Consider the following 16051-nt stretch of genomic DNA (forward strand, 5'->3'; position numbering starts at 1 on the left):
TTTGTCAGTGCAGACTCAGGTAGCTGATGACAGATAGATGGATCTCTGAATGAATCTGTGATTCTGTGAGCAACTTAATTTGCCTGCCTGCTTTGCCTGATTTTGGGTAAAAGTTACTCCTTTTTATATAAAAATTCAACATTTATATAAATATTTATAATATTTACATACAAGCTATGCCCAGCCAGCCACATGACCACCAAGCCATGCCCACAAATTAGGCCACACCCACACTCTTTCTTTCCTCCACTGTCAGCAAGCCACGTCAGTCAAAATTCATATTTGTGGTCCCCTGTATTTAAAATTATGAGTTTGGTGGTCCCTGAGGTCCAAAAGGTTGGTGACCCCTGCCCTAAATCTTCCAAACTTACAACTAATAAGCACCATGCCTTATAAACATTAGGTACACAGTTTTGCCCATAAATGAATTTCCTTCTCCTTCAACATAAACAATCAACAGGTGGGATTAGTCAAATCGATTTCTTTCCATTTCACTATTTCCTATTCTGGGCTAGAAGCCAAAACCCAGTCTAAACCTTGAAACTTCTTGTCCTTCTGGCAATGTATATAACGCTATCGCCCACACCACTGAATAAGCGGCCTACATGTACCTCCGTGCTGCGGGACGGGGCAGAACACGGGCGTCAAATCAGTTCTGACCTCCCCGCCCTCCTCCGTCCCTTTTTATTTTGGAAACCCTGTCCCCGAGTCTCTTCCTCTCGGGTCGGGAAACCATCGGTTCCGTGTACGGTCTCCTTTTGCCGGAGCTACCCAAAGCAGGGCCGGGGCAAAAACCTTCCAAACTGACCTTAAGCCGCTGCGAAGCGCAGCGCAGCCCTGGAAAAGTTGAAGGAAAACAAGAGCACGTTTACCCACCGAGAGTACGCTCCGCCCCCTTCGGCTCATCAGCCAATAGGGCGCAAGAGCCGGCAGGATGCCGAGATAGAACCGCCCTTGGGAAGAAGCGGCCGGGATCTCGACCGGCCCCGCTTTCAAGCATCAATCTCGGCCCATTGCGGGCGCTGCTGCGGGTTCCTTTCCCTTCCTCTTCTCCTCCCGCGATTGCAGCCTCTCCGCCTGGGGGGCACATGGCATGTCTGATGGCTGCTTTCTCCTTGGGCGCCGTTCTGGTAAGTAGATGCTTTGGGCATCTTTCTCTCTTTTCTCTCTTTTTTCTCCCCCCTGCCTTCCTGGGTAAGGTGCAACGTCGGAGTATCTCCAAGCTGGCGCCATAACCTCTGCTAAGCACAGCAGGATCTTACCTTGCCTCCCTTTGCCGTTGGCATTTTGAACGTACCCCCCCCCCCGGAAGAAGCCGGGGGCTCGAAAGCCGTGGGAGGAATTGAGCAAGGAAAAAAGGTGCAATTTGGGGGACCTGGCGGAAAGCGTTGCCCCAATTGGAAGGCGTGGAGAACTGCTTGCTTGCCACCCCTCCCTGCCCTCACTTCCCGCGTCTGCATCCTTTGATCTTGGTTTGCCCCTCTGGCTTGTCAGAGCCGGGGGCTTGTTCCTCTTTTCCGAAAGGGAAGCCTGGGCTGTTAGCTGGATCGCTTATTTTTAAGCCCAGCGCTTAGAAGCCCCCAGAGAGAGAGGCCGAGAGTTCAAAGCGCGGAGCTCATCCGTGTGTCGACCGAGGGGGAGGACTCCGCTCCCGAAGGGACCTGGAGAAAGCCTTCTCGGAGGTGGGTTAGCGGGGGCTTCCCGGATCCCGAGTCTCCTTGCCAGCCCTCGTTCTTATTGGAGGGGCAAAAGAAAAACCCTTCGCCTTGTTCTCTTGCGTTATTTCCCAGCGCGCAAATTGCTGTGGTAAGCGAATGTGGTCTCCCCGCACCCCCTTTTTTTGCCGGGTGTTTTCTGGCTGTGGCTCGTTTGCTTTCTGAAGGTATCCTTGACACGGAAATAGCTGGTAATGCCGGGCGCGGAAAGGCATAATAATGTCATTTTCACAATGCAAATCGCCTAATATAATTTATATGAGTGTATTACTGCCCATTGGCTCGGCGGCAGATGCCCAAACCGAAAGCCTCCAAAGTTGTTTAAGGTCTCATTTATTGCGACAAAATAGACTGATTAAAATCGAAAGGTTTGTGTTTATTTTCCTCGGCTCGGGTTGTGGGGAGGGGGAGGGCGTCATTTACATCATCCTGTATTTGAAGTCAGCTGCATATAGCTGGGTTTGACCGAAAGTTACCTCAGTGTTGCGCTCATTAAAACAAGGAAGGAGGGGGAAGAGGATGGTTTTCTGAGCATGCTCAGACTTTCACGGGTGCATCCTGTGATTCGAAAACACTTTTCTATACTGAAGCACAAATACCTTTCCAGCTCTTTATATAATGAATTCGATGTAAAAGGAACAAGAAAGTCCATTTTCTTAAAATTGCTCTTAGTTGGAACTTTTTTAAAAAATCAAATACATCTGCTGGCCAAGGAATGGATTTACAGTTACTGTATTTAAAATCCCCCCCTAAATGATGAAATCTGTATTTAAAGAGCCATTTAAACTGAGATGGAGAGCATATCTATTACGCCATGTAATGCATGAAGTTAGACATATATAATTGTAAGTTCGACATGCATACTATTAAGTCTCTTCATTACAGTTTGAAATTATGGATAGTCTGAACTATTAGATTTTTGCAGGATCCAATCTGAGTCCATCTGGGGAATCAGAGGTTTAGTCTTCTGAGCTTTCGATTAGTGCCTGAGCCCATCCACAGTCTATCAGAATGTGTTAGGTTTTTCTGTGAGTTCTCATTTCCCAAAATAAGTACCTTAACATTATTATGATCTCTAAATTTATTACTAAAAGAAATTCCCTGCCTTGTACTCAATAAAACTCTTACATATAGGGATGAAGATTTTAAAAGGAAGTGATTTATTAATTTTGTATGCTGCCTGACTCCCAGTGGTTTACAATTGTTAAAAACATTTAAGAACAAAACAAATCTCACAAAAACAGCACAAGGCAGAAGAACAATCATGGGAAACAAAAAAGAAGAAAGGAGCATCAGTTGTCCTCACCAAAGAAAGGCCTGGATGAAGAACCATGTTTTAGGGCTCTTTGAAATACCAGTAGGGTAGGAGCAATTCAAGCCTCATTTCAGAAACTAGGTGCTGCTATAGAGAAAGTGTGCTTCTGGGGTCAGGAGAGATGGCATTGTTTAATCAGTAAAATCCGGAATGTGGTAACTCTGTAGAATTAAACCAGCCAATCAAATACAATGGGAGACAGGTGGTCCCTTGAATAACTAGGCCATATGTCAAGTAGGGCTTTATGTGGCGATCAGCATCTTGAATCGCAGCCAGAAGCAAACTAGAATTAATTATTTCTGAAATGCTCATTGTATCATTCTGAGGTTTTAAATTAAGTTTCGGATTGTCCAAATTGCATGTTTCTCTTTCCCTCTGCACTGCAAAAGAACTATCTAGACAACAGAAACAAACATCAAAATGATGTACTTTGAGCTAAGGCCAAATACCTGTTTGGAATCAGGTGCTTCTGTAAGAGAATTCTACACACAGTTACAACACAGTTTTCCAATTTTGTGGTTTCATACCATCAGAATACTTTATTTCAGGCAAAGGCATAGAACATGAAGTAGAAGATGTGTGTGCATGCAAGCAATGAAATATATTTCCCCTTTTTTGGAGTGGAATGAGAAAATTTTTGTACTGCAAGACCTGTAGCAGCTGAAGACAGGGTGATAATTCTTTTTTCTTTGTTCTTAATGTTATAAGATTAGCAGAAGAGAAAGTCTTCATATTTCTTTTGAGGAACTAGAGAGTGGAAGTTGTGGTAGAGTGGAAGGTTATTGGATTATTGTGTGTCTGAAGCAGATAAATTGATCCTTAGTTCCTGCTATGTGAAATCCATGTTTATGGTCTTAAATATGACTTTTAGTTGGGGCTAGTACTGATATAGTACTGATATAGTCCTGAGAATACTATGGATAATCAAGAAAACAAATGGATTATAAAGATTCAATCATTTAGGGCACAAATGATCAGGGTCATATTTTGGGCACATTATGTGAAAACCTCTTCAGAAGTCTGCAATACTGAGAAAGTGGAAGGAAAGAGAAAAAGATGAGGGACTCAATGGGTACGCCCTTAAAAGACCCAAAGGACTTCCTTGGGGGATAGATTGTTCTCAAGAAAAACTATGTGTTCATTAAAAGTTGACACCAAGTTGATGCACATAAACAAATGCAGATGTTCTCATATTTGAAATTGGCGTAAAGTATCAGAGGTGATATTCAGCATGTTCTGACTAGTTCTGGAGGAAAGGTAATGGAAATTTTGAGTAGTTTGGAGAATCAGCAAATACCATCTCTGACTGGCCCTGCCCCCATCTATTCTCTGCCTCCTGAGTCCCAGCTGATCAACTGGGTCTTTTGTTATCCTGCATTAGTATCTGGCAGCAATGTGTATGCCTGGAGTCCCAGTTATAAGCTCTCTCATGCTCTACCATCCCAAATTGTAGAGAATCGGGAGATAACTTTGAAGCAAATATTCAGAAACAGTTATATAAACAAAGAAGACAGTCCTAGGAAGAGGAATAGTTTTAAGAAGAGACTCAGGCTAACTCCTCACTGATTTAATGGGATATAAGAGGGAGGGGAAGAAAAGCACAATCAGTTTTGCAAAATTCTGTTTTTATACACTATCTCAGGAAAATATATTTCTATGGTTCTGTTTCCTGATCTGGCCCATTTTAAAGGTCCTACACAAATTCATGTCAAGACATTTCCCTTGGCTCCTTAATTACTTCACTGTAAAAGATGTCATATAAATGGGAAACAATAAACAACCTGTTTGCCAGGTTGTCTGGAGAGGTTACTTATTTAATAGCTATTTAGAAATTTCCTACTGTTCTACCAACTGGTAGAAAGGTGAAGAAGCAAGTTCAGTGTCATTCTGCACATAATATAAGTGCATGTTTTTTCAATTTTCTTGCCCTAACAGTCTCCATGCCTTCTGAAAAGTTGCTCATGAAAGTTTGGAAGAATATGAATTGCACAGGAACATATTTTATAGACTGAGGAAATAGCAGAAATCTGATATCCTATTTTAGGATATTAAAGGGTTTTCTGTCATCTCTAAGGCACTGATACAGCCAAGGAATTTCTGCTGTGTTCTTTCTTTGACTCTTCCATTGATGATGATGTAGAAATATGATGATCCCAAGAATGGCCAGATATAGTGCAGTTCCATATATTATTGAGTATTTCTATGTTTGATTTTGTCGTAGATGTTTTATACATTATCAATTTATGGCATCTTCATTGTACTGTATTTCCTGAATATACAAATAAATAACAATTACTTTCATGTTGGCACAACACTAATTGGATGACTCTGGAAGGTTCTCTAAACATTTAACTGTATTGTTTAAATTTATCTTTGGTATTTACCCTAGCCTTAGCAAATAAAATATTTATTGTTAGCTTTCCACATTGACCATAGTTATGACACTGTTACTAGCATGTGGATACTCATTCAGTTATGAGGTAGCACACAGTATTATAATAAACAGTAACAAACATTGTTTCACATGTTACCATCTTCTCCTCTAGCATGGCCACAAAGAAAAATGGGAAGCTTTTACTTATGGTATTTGGGTCAGACTGTCAGACAATGTGCAGTTTGAAGCTTATGTTTAATCGAAGCATGCCCCCAATGGTAGATGATCAACTGATCGTTAAAGTTAAAATTAATTTAGGGTACAATTTTGATACAATACCATACTAAACTGGGCAATATAAAGTATGAATGTTATGTAGACCTGACAGAGGCAAAAAAGGAGGGGTAAACAAAGCCCGAAGTATTACGAATCTATTGGATTCTTGTTTATTTATACAAATGGAAGATAAGAACATCTCAAGTTTTTTATGAAAGAGAAACATGTAAGCATCCATTTACAGACAAAGAAACCAATGCAATACATTTAAGATTGGCAAAAATGAACACTGGAGTTGGCATAGTCCTTTCAGCATGAAAAACACATTTGTTAATTTGTGCTTCACTATGAAATAACCTAATTTAGAATTCTTGAATTTACACATTAAATAAAATGCAGTTATGAAACAATATTGGGTGGTGCAGAGTGCTATTTAAATGGGGGGTGGGGTGAGAACATGCACAAAAGTAATTTTTGTAAGTTTTACTAAAATAAAAAAAAGAACGATGCATAAAGAACAAATTTAAAATTGAGAAATGAGAAAATGGGCCACACTTTGACTGATTTGCCTATTTCCAAAGCCATATTTTCTTGTAAAATAACAGTGTTAACAGAACATCATTGAGTTAACTCTCTTTCTGTAGTATTATAAGACTCGTTCTGAGACAAATATACAATAATTGTATTTGCAATGGAGAGGAGAGGGAGGGAAGGAAGGAAGACAACACAAGAAAGCTATGTTTTATTTGTTTCCCTTCTTGTGTTCTAGAATGCCAGTAATTCTTCATCTACTATGCCTGAGCCAAAGTCAATATGTGTTTCAGTAGATGAGGTGGTCTCTGGTGGTACAGACACACAAGAGGTTCATTTGCTCAATGGCCATTTAAAGAAGATGGACAATGTTTTGACTGAAGCCCATCATTTCTCCTACCTTCCTCGAAGACCAGCTGTGAACATTGAATTTAAAGACCTCTCCTATGCTATACCAGAAGGACCCTGGTGGAACAAGAAGGGTAAGCTAGCATGAATATTTACGTAATTTACATTGTGGTAATATACCAAACAGTAGCAGTGAATTGTTGGTTTGTACATCAGAGCATATTGTAGCATAATTTGGCTCAGTATGGGTGTATCTAATTTATGAATTAAACTAAGTTATATAGCTTGCTGGGAGACCATAATAGCTAATGTGTGAATTCTGTTTATTAGATGTTTTGAGGTTAAAATTAAGCCTTTAATGGTATAGGGCTTCTGTTTCCCACACTGAGATCTTGCACTGCTGTGGTGATGTTGATTTCTTTATGTGGTTGATCCTGTAGTTTAGTAGAAAAAAAAATAAGTCAAATGTTTTAAGAACCTCTATTGCACAGTTATACTCATCTTCTTAGATGGCATAATAGCTTGCTCTTGATTGCTGTCCACAATTTCTTATTAGTCTTAGTCTGCAAATCAGCCTAATGTAGTTTGGAACATTAATATAATTTTTTAAAAAAGATTAATTTTGACATTGAGAGAGGTTCTTGAGGCTCTCTGAGCTTGGTTGTTTTCTTGTAGAAGTTTAATTACCCAAACTAGGTAACATCATCAGTGCTGATGCAGAACACTGATGATGTTACCTAGTTTGGGTAATGAAATGTCTGCAAGAAAACAATCAAGCGTAGAAAATATTAAGGACCCCTCATTCCCACCCTGAGCTAAAAAATAGTTTCCTTTATCAGTAATTTTGATTACTTGTAACTATGCTCCTTGGGAAAAGACTGAACTGCTTTCTGTCAGAAGTGGTGTAGGCTTGGGCGGGGTGTTGGTGTTGGAGTAGATGACCTACCAGGTTCCTTCCAACTCTGTTAATATGGTACTTTTAATATTGTATAAATAGTTGGTGTCATGTTTTCAAAGTTTTGATTAACAAAATATGTAGTTGCAATTTAAAAAGTAGTTTGGTGGTGTTTCATTTTGGGAAGTTTGTACCTGAGATGGGAGGATTTGACATTTTAAAAAATAACTTAATTTGATACTATTTTAACTGATATTTAAAAGTGCAACCAAGAAAGAAACAAAATAACAATAACAAGAAATAGGAAATATGTTTACATGCCTTTTAAAATAGAACAATAATTTTGAACAAAATAACCTGAGATTAGCATTACCATTGGGATGTTTATTCAGGGATTTTAGTCAAAGTACATGTTGTGCAATATAGCTGGTTTTTATAAGTCTGTGAAAAGTGTGTGTGTGTTTTTTTTTTACTGGAAACCAGTTTTAACACCCCTCAGAAATCTATTCATTGAAAAAGAGGCTCCAGTTCAGACGATCAGCTTCAAGTGTCTGATGAATCCAAAAGTTTTGAAATTGTGCTTGAGAGATCTCAGTGCTAGTTCCGTTGAGCACCTTGTTCATGTTTGAAATATAGAGGTACACAGGGTGATGGGCTCTCCCTATATACCAGTTCTGGGTAGTTCCTGAGTTCTCTAGAAAAAGAAGCCGGTAACAAATCATCTGAACTGTTATCTTCGACTGTTAGAAAATGAAGAATAAGCGTGATTGGACATGTGCATAAGCTCATATTTAAGCCAACTGTGTGAGGATAAGGGTGGAAGGTAAAGCTGTTTCTCTACTCTTTTTTTCATCTGCTGAGTATCAGGCAGCTTGCAATGGTCTGGACCATATTTCAAAGTTCCAGTGAGGAACATAGATTACCTTGTTTCCCAACCGCCAGGTGGATACATATACATACCCATCCCACGCATGATAAAGTATCTGATTCTGGATTATTACTAATTTTTTGTTAAAATTACTAAAAATAACAAGCACTCATCCATACTGTTTTACAACTTCAGATAGTGAAAGGCAGTGCTTTCTATTTAGTACCCAATTTCAAATTTATATCATACTGATAATCTCCAATGACATTGATCAGCTTGATGGTAATTTGTTAAAACTGAATGGAACATGCTGACAAAATTATAGTGTTTAGCAGGAACAATTCTGGACTGCTAAAGTTATACACTATGCTTTAATTTTTATGATGCCAGGAAAGAAGCCACACATAATATTTCCATTAGTCAATAAATCTATTTAGATAATTACTCTAGAGGAAAAGAAATGAAGCTCTTGAGGCTAATGTCCCATATTTATTATGAAGCAATTAGATTTTCACCTGGGTCTTCCAACTTGGCTGTATAATATCACTTGTTTGTTTTACACTTTCAGAACATAGTGATGCACAGAATTTTGGCATGGCTTGTTTCTGATGGGTAATTCTCTATAATTTTTTTCCACATAGTCTACTAAAATGCTTATCCCCTTCTCCCCATTCTTGATTAATTCAAAGACTTAGCATGTTAAAGAATGAAGTCTATTTTGCACAGAGTGATGAGGGAGCGAGGAATGATTTATGATCTAAATGGTTAGTGTTAAGCTGGTAGGATATAAAAACTTTATGAGAAAGCTATATTTTATGAATCTTCCATCTTATTCAGGAGAGAGAATGTTATTGATGGTCCTTGTAACAGAGAAATGGCTTTATAGAGAGCCAAATCTAGCTCAGGTTCCAGGCTATCCACTTACCTTGGAAGCCTGGAGTAAGGATTCAGCAAGGAAAGCACAACTCCCAATTCCTGAAGCCTCATTCTTTGATTCAAAGCCTACTTCCAATTTTCTTTGCAGAATCAGATTATAGGAAGACAACGTTAATCAGTTTTGTCCACTTCAATTCTAGTTATAAAATAGATTAGAGGAATCCCCTTTGCAACATATTACAGCAAGTAGCTATGATTGAAAAACCCAAAAGTCAGGCTTGGTTAGTACTTGAATGGGAGACCATCAAAAATCCCAATGGAATGGGATGATGGACAACTGAAAAAACAGATCAGAAGAAAGCAAGAACCATCTGCTTCTGTACTATTGGTAAGAAAACTCATGGAAGTGCTAAGGTAATCACCAAGTATTAAACCTTTTTACCAGCTATTTTATTCAGGATTATTGTTTTCAAACAGATGTTTTGATTATAGCCGATAGGATCATTTAACAGGTTCTGGCTGTTTATTGTGAAATAGATGAATCCTTCCATTTGACAATATATTTGATGGCACAATAACATCCATACATAATATTCAGAAAATTAAATCTCAGACCATTAAAGGTCTTAGATTATTGAGGACTTAATAACTGATATTGTATACTGTACTGATTTGCTTGTTTTTCCTCCTCCTAATTTGAATTCTGTTTTCCATTTCCCATACTCAACAAGAAGTACAATTTCCCTTTAATTTCTGTGTACATAGTCTACATTAATTATGTTATTTATACAAGAGGAACCAGAGCTGATCTGTCAAAATACTGGTGACCATTAAATTGCAGCAAAGAGTTATGATTCCTGAAGAGCTCCTCTGCCGTCTAGTGAACATCTTAGTTTTTACAGGCCAAACATGGTTGTATTTATATAGGTAGTCCTCAACTTGCAACAGTTCGTTTAGTAACTGTTCAAAGTTACAACGGCACTAAATGACTTATGATCATTTTTCAGCTATTACAAGGGGTGGGATTCTACCAGTTCGCACCTATTCGCTAGAACCAGTTGTTAACATTCTAAGCAGTTCGGAGAACCGGTTGTTAGAAGAAATTACGGGCCTAATCCTGTAAGGAAGGCAGGAAGGAAACATTCTGGTGTTGCTTACAGAATCTGCCTCTCCGTTAACCCTTATTACATTCTTGGCAGGACTAGACTTCCTGTCTCTGGAACTTCTCTGGAGTTTTTTTCCCTTCTTTGCTGGTACTTTGCTTGTGTGGAGTGACCATTGAAAAAAGTGACTTATGACCGTTTTTCACACTTACGATTGTTGCAGCATCCCCACAGTCACGAGAGGCCAGGCAAGGAGATGCATGCCTCGATGTGAGTGAAATTGAGTTGGCCACACCCAGCCAATAACATGACCACCAAGCCATGCCCACCACCTAAGCCACGCCCACAGAACCAGTTGTTAAAAATTTTGAATCCCACCCCTGATTATGATGATTGTAGCATCCCCATGATCATGTGATCAAGGCATTCATATTTATGACTATTGCTGTGTCCCAAGGTCCTGTGATCAACTTTTGTTACCTTCTCACAAGCAAAGTCAATGGGGAAGCCAGGTTCATTTAACGGTTGGGTTACTAACTTAACAACTGCAGTGATTCACTTAACAATTGTAGCAAGAAAAGTTGTAAAATAGAGCAAAACTTACTTAACAAATGTTTCACTTAACAATAGAAATTTTGGGTTCAATTGTTGTAAATTGTACTGAATATAGATTCCTAAAACTAATTATAGGATTGCTAATAATATTCATTCCATGCCTGTGGAAAGTTAGCTTCCTATATTATACACTACACTATATATCCATAACAAGAAGCTATTATGAGTATTTTGAATAAAGGCAAGCTGTAGACACCAAAGAGGAACACTCTAATCATCAGAAAACTTAAAACAAAAACAAAATGGAAATATATAGAGCTCTCATCTCACACTACTATTCTGCAGTCATTTTAGCTCCTCTGTTTTTTAGTGAAGATAAGAGTTACCTACATTCAGCAAATTAATGAGCAAATTTGAGCCTAGCTTATTTCATCCATTGCTACCCTGTCACTTGGTCAAAACAAGATAAAGTTGCAAAATATTGAAACAGTATTTTAATGATATTAAATAATTATAGGGGTTGTCAATTTTTGACTGTAAACCAACACTGGATTCCTGAAATATATACCTATTTGGTACTTGCTAGAAATACATGCTATTATCTTATTTATCTGTTACATTTTTAAAATTGATAATTTGGCTTCAAAGGGCTATGCTACAGTTTTATGAACACTTGGGAATAATTCCCTTTAAACATTGTGAGACTTGCATGCTAGTACACATATATTATAATTTTGCTATTAAATATTCATCTTAAAATATGTGAAGGACTCTTACAACATTTCTGGTACTGATATCTATTGACTAATTCCTATGCAGCCCACAACAAAAGATAAATTTCTAGTAAATACTGCAAATGCAATACCTAACCATTGCAAATAACGCTTTTAAGCTATTTGCATAAACCCATTTTTTCTGTATATATTCATTAGTGAATTGCATGCATGCCGTTAAATGTTTTGCTTTTCCATTTTGTAGCAAATGTCTGAAACATTCTCCACTTTTTCAGGTTATTAAGAAAGGCAGCTGTTTTTTCATATATTTATCTTTGCTATGCAAATTAATGTATTTTGATTAGCTGCATATATCTTAGATTGTTTTTTCAAATATCAGAATTAAAGATAAACTTGATCCAGTAATAGATTCATTTGTTAAGTATTTATATTTAATCTGCCAACCACTATTTAAACACTATTGAAGTATATTTTTACCAAAGAATACACCCATTTGGCAAATGAAATAGTGTGGTATAAATATGCCATTGTTTCGCCTTTTAAAAAAGTCAGAGGTATTGTAAATTCCACTTTGACACCCTCGTGTAATAAATGTATATCTTTTATTATCCTGTCAAGATTCCACCCCCTACCTTTTGAAATGCAATGGTGAAAAAATAGGATTTATTGTATATGTTTTGCTGCCTTCTAGTCAGAGAATTCAAGAAAAGCCTGTTCTTGTGTGGCAGGTGCATTGCAGTTGAGGTGCCGCATGAAGCAGCTGTCTCTCTCACTCCTACTCGGTTACTATCAGTCATTGCACTACAGTAACCTCAGTCTGTGATGCTGGGGCAGTGACGAAACAATGGTTGATTGGTTGCACTGTATCTGTTGCTAAGATGAGTGAGGAAAGGAAGGAAGGATTGCCAGATAAAAATGTACATTCTTCTTAACTAAATGTTATAACTAAATGTTATAGTCAGATTGCTCTGATGGTAACACATCTTAGTTAACTAAAGATTTAACCATCTTTTTTTTTTTAAGTAAATACCCAATTAGGATATAGAAAGACTCACTTAGAAAGAGACAGTGCTAAGGGCATCTTTTAAAAAAAATCTAAACTCTGCTTGATCTATTTAATTGTCTTTATTCTAAACCAGTAAATATAATGAAACATTTTTTGTTGCTGCAACAGCTGCACATTTTAGTATTGGACTTCATAGATCTGAATCTTTGATCCAGTAAGTTACCTGATATTGGGAAAGCAGAAATTAGCAGATGCTTTTTCCTTTTTCATATCAACTGAAGATGGCAGAAGAAAATCTTTTCTCCTTTTAAAAATGATATTTTTATAAATAGCCTGATCTTACACTGGTTTGATTAATTTAAATTGATTGCAGTGCATTCCTGCAATACCAATAGCTAGGTGATGCTTCCCATTGTTTGGTGAATTTAATCTAGTTATTTACTTTGGGAAGAAAAGAGAAATGCTTGTGTTGTGAACAAAATACACCCTGGAACAACTTACACAAATTCACAGATCTATGATTAATAAATTCAAGGCTAAATGGCTCTGGACTTGATCATTGTGGCTCTATTAAAATAAACACAAGCAAATTGTAACTTTTTAATCTCATTATTTCAGTGGATTTACTTTAAAAATGACTATTTATATATTAAATTTATATGGCTATTCAACTCAGTTATGGCGACTCGAGATGGCTTATAGAAATCAAATCCCAATACAAAACCCAATAAAGCCCTGCACCCCAACTATTTTTGTGTCTATCTTTGTATCTTTATGGATGTGTCTTGAACCAGTTTCATATACAGTACGTTGTATTATTGTGGCTTCCAAAGAATCAGCACAAGTGTTAAAAATGTGTGTCTGGAAGTGGCAGTAGATATCTTAACCACTCAAAGATAATCTTTGGCCACTTGGATTTCTATTGTCAGTAAGACTCAGGAAGCACCCCATCTTTCATCCTGATGCCTCAAGAAAGAACAGTTCCATCAGATCACACCTTTTGCAATCCTGGGAGCCATCCAATCCGAAATTTTCTTCAGATTGGGATGCTTCAGTAGCAACCTGCAAGTATTTGTTCTGGCCAGGTACCATAGTCCCCAGGAAACAAATTGCCTTCTGGCTGTGCCCTCTCAATGGCCAATCCATTTCCTTTCTAGGAACAGTCCTTAAAAGGGTTCACATATTGTGTATATGTGTACATAATATGCATACAGAGTTTTCAAAATTATATATGAATGCATTGTATATGTATTATATATGTACTGTATGTATATGTATGTATTATATATGCATGTATTGTATTGTTTAGCTTGTATGTATATGCAGACACAACAATAAGCTTTAACATCAAAATACCTTTTTTGCATTATCTTAGGTTTGGCTCAGTAATGTTTGCTACAGCTTTTATTATAAAGGGTCTTTCAGTAGTGGGGTGGGTGGGTGAATAATGACCCATATGAAAGGGTGTAGCCAATCAAAATGGAAGAGTTTGTCTAAAAGAAAATAAAATGCATAGGGTAACTGGATAGCAAACTTATGCTGGCATAAATTGTAAAGCAGTGGTCCACAATCTTTTTGGCACCAGGGACCGGTTTCCTGGAAAATATTTTTTCCACGGACCAGTGGGAGGAGCGCACAATCTATATCCCATGCATGCGCAGTTTTGCTCACCCACTGCTCGCCTCCAGCTAAATGGCACGGTTTCCTAAAAGGCCATGGACTGATGTCGATCTGGGGCCTGGGGACCCCTGCTGTAAAGTATAGTACTTTCAACTCAACATTAAGCACAAGGACATTTACAGTAGAGTGAGGACAAGTAATAATGACAGTGTTTAGTGTGCAGTTTTGCAGAAATGGTTGGTAGCCTGTATTTACAATAGGGTAACTTAGCAATATGGATAGGGCAAGACTTAAGGCTCCCTTAAGTCTAAGTTTCTTACCACAGTCAAAGTCTTAGATTGGGTCTATGATGCTGCATACACATTCTTTTTTGTAGAATAGAATATATTCTTTATGTTATTAACATACTTTTAAAACGTAAGTATTTAAATATTTTAAAACAGTACTTTCCTCTGTTTATTGTCTTCAGTATTTAAATTTCTAGTTTATTTATTTATTTATTTATTTGATTTGCCAATTGTTTACAAGATAATAAGTATAAGTGTATACATAGTTGTTTGCCAATTGTTTACAAGATAATAAGTATAAGTGTATACATAGTTGTGAATACATGAAATGGGTACATATAAGAAAAATAAAAGAATAAGAGAAACAATAGGACAGGGACGGTAGGCACGTTGGTGCGCTTATGCACGCCCCCTACAGACCTCTTAGGAAAGGGGTGAGGTCAATAGTAGACAGTCTAAGGTTAAAGTTTTTGGGGTTTGGGGAAGAAACTACAGAGTCGGGTAGAGTATTCCAGACATTGACCACTCTATTGCTGAAGTCGTATTTCCTGCAATCAAGTTTGGTGCGGTTTACTTTGAGTTTGTATCTATTGTGTGCTCTTGTGTTGTTATGGTTGAAGCTGAAGTATTCATTGACAAGTAGGACATTGCAATGTATGATTTTATATACCATGCTTAAGTCAGACCGAAGACGGCGTAATTCAAGGTTTTCTAGTTCTAGAATTTCAAGTCTGGTGGCATAAGGTATTCTACAACGAGTAGAGGAGTGGAGAACTCTTCTTGTGAAATATTTCTGGACTTTCTCAATTGTGCTAATATCAGATACGTAATGTGGGTTCCAGACTGATGAACTGTATTCGAGTATTGGTCTAGCAAATGTTTTGTATGCTCTGGTTAGTAGTGTGATATTACCAGAGGAAAAGCTACGTAGGATTAGGTTAACAACTCTTAATGCCTTTTTGGCTATGTAGTTGCAGTGGGCTCTAGCACTTAGATCATTAGAGGTGAGTATTCCAAGGTCCTTTACAGAGCTTAGGTCATCAGCAAGTTCTTGACTATTCAGCTTGTATTTTATTTTCTGATTTTTTTTGCCAATATGTAAGACAGAGCATTTATTTGTTGAGATTTGAAGTTGCCATTTGTTTGACCATTCTGATACATAGTCAAGATCTTTTTGTAGGGTAGCAGTATTGTCTGTGGTATTGAACAGCTTTACATCATCAGCGAAGAGAACGCAATTGCTCTTAATATGATCACAGAGGTCGTTTATGTAGAGTATGAAGAGAGTTGGTCCTAGAACACTGCCCTGGGGGACACCACTATTGACAGGTACTGGATTTGATAGGACGCTCCCGATTTTGACCATTTGTTGTCTGTTTGACAGGAATGCTTCTATCCAGTTATTCAGTTGTCCAGAGATACCATAGGATTTTATTTTTAGGAGTAGTTTGTTAGGAGTAGTTGTTAAAGTTATTAAGTAGTTGTTATTAAGTAGTTGTTATTTTTAGGAGTAGTTGTTAAAGGAGAAATATGTATGGAAATGCGACA

At 37.7% G+C, this 16051-nt stretch overlaps 1 protein-coding gene across 2 annotated transcripts in view; it reads left to right on the plus strand.

Moving 5' to 3' along the window:
- Positions 1–927: 927 nt before the first annotated feature.
- Positions 928–16051, plus strand: part of ABCG1 (ATP binding cassette subfamily G member 1) — a 52854-nt gene continuing 37730 nt past the window's right edge. Inside the window, exons 1-2 of one of the 2 annotated variants that reach the window (XM_026674004.2) lie at positions 928–1130; positions 6450–6693. In XM_026674004.2, coding sequence (XP_026529789.1) covers positions 1089–1130; positions 6450–6693 — 286 coding nt within the window. In that variant the 5' untranslated portion in view covers positions 928–1088. Of the gene's footprint in view, positions 1131–1406; positions 1807–6449; positions 6694–16051 lie in introns of those variants that run through there. The other variant, XM_026674005.2, reaches the window with a different exon arrangement.

This window comes from Notechis scutatus, chromosome 5, assembly GCF_049901735.1.
Source record: "Notechis scutatus isolate UNSWTSFEM ecotype Mainland chromosome 5, rNotScu1.2, whole genome shotgun sequence".
NCBI lineage: Eukaryota > Metazoa > Chordata > Lepidosauria > Squamata > Elapidae > Notechis > Notechis scutatus.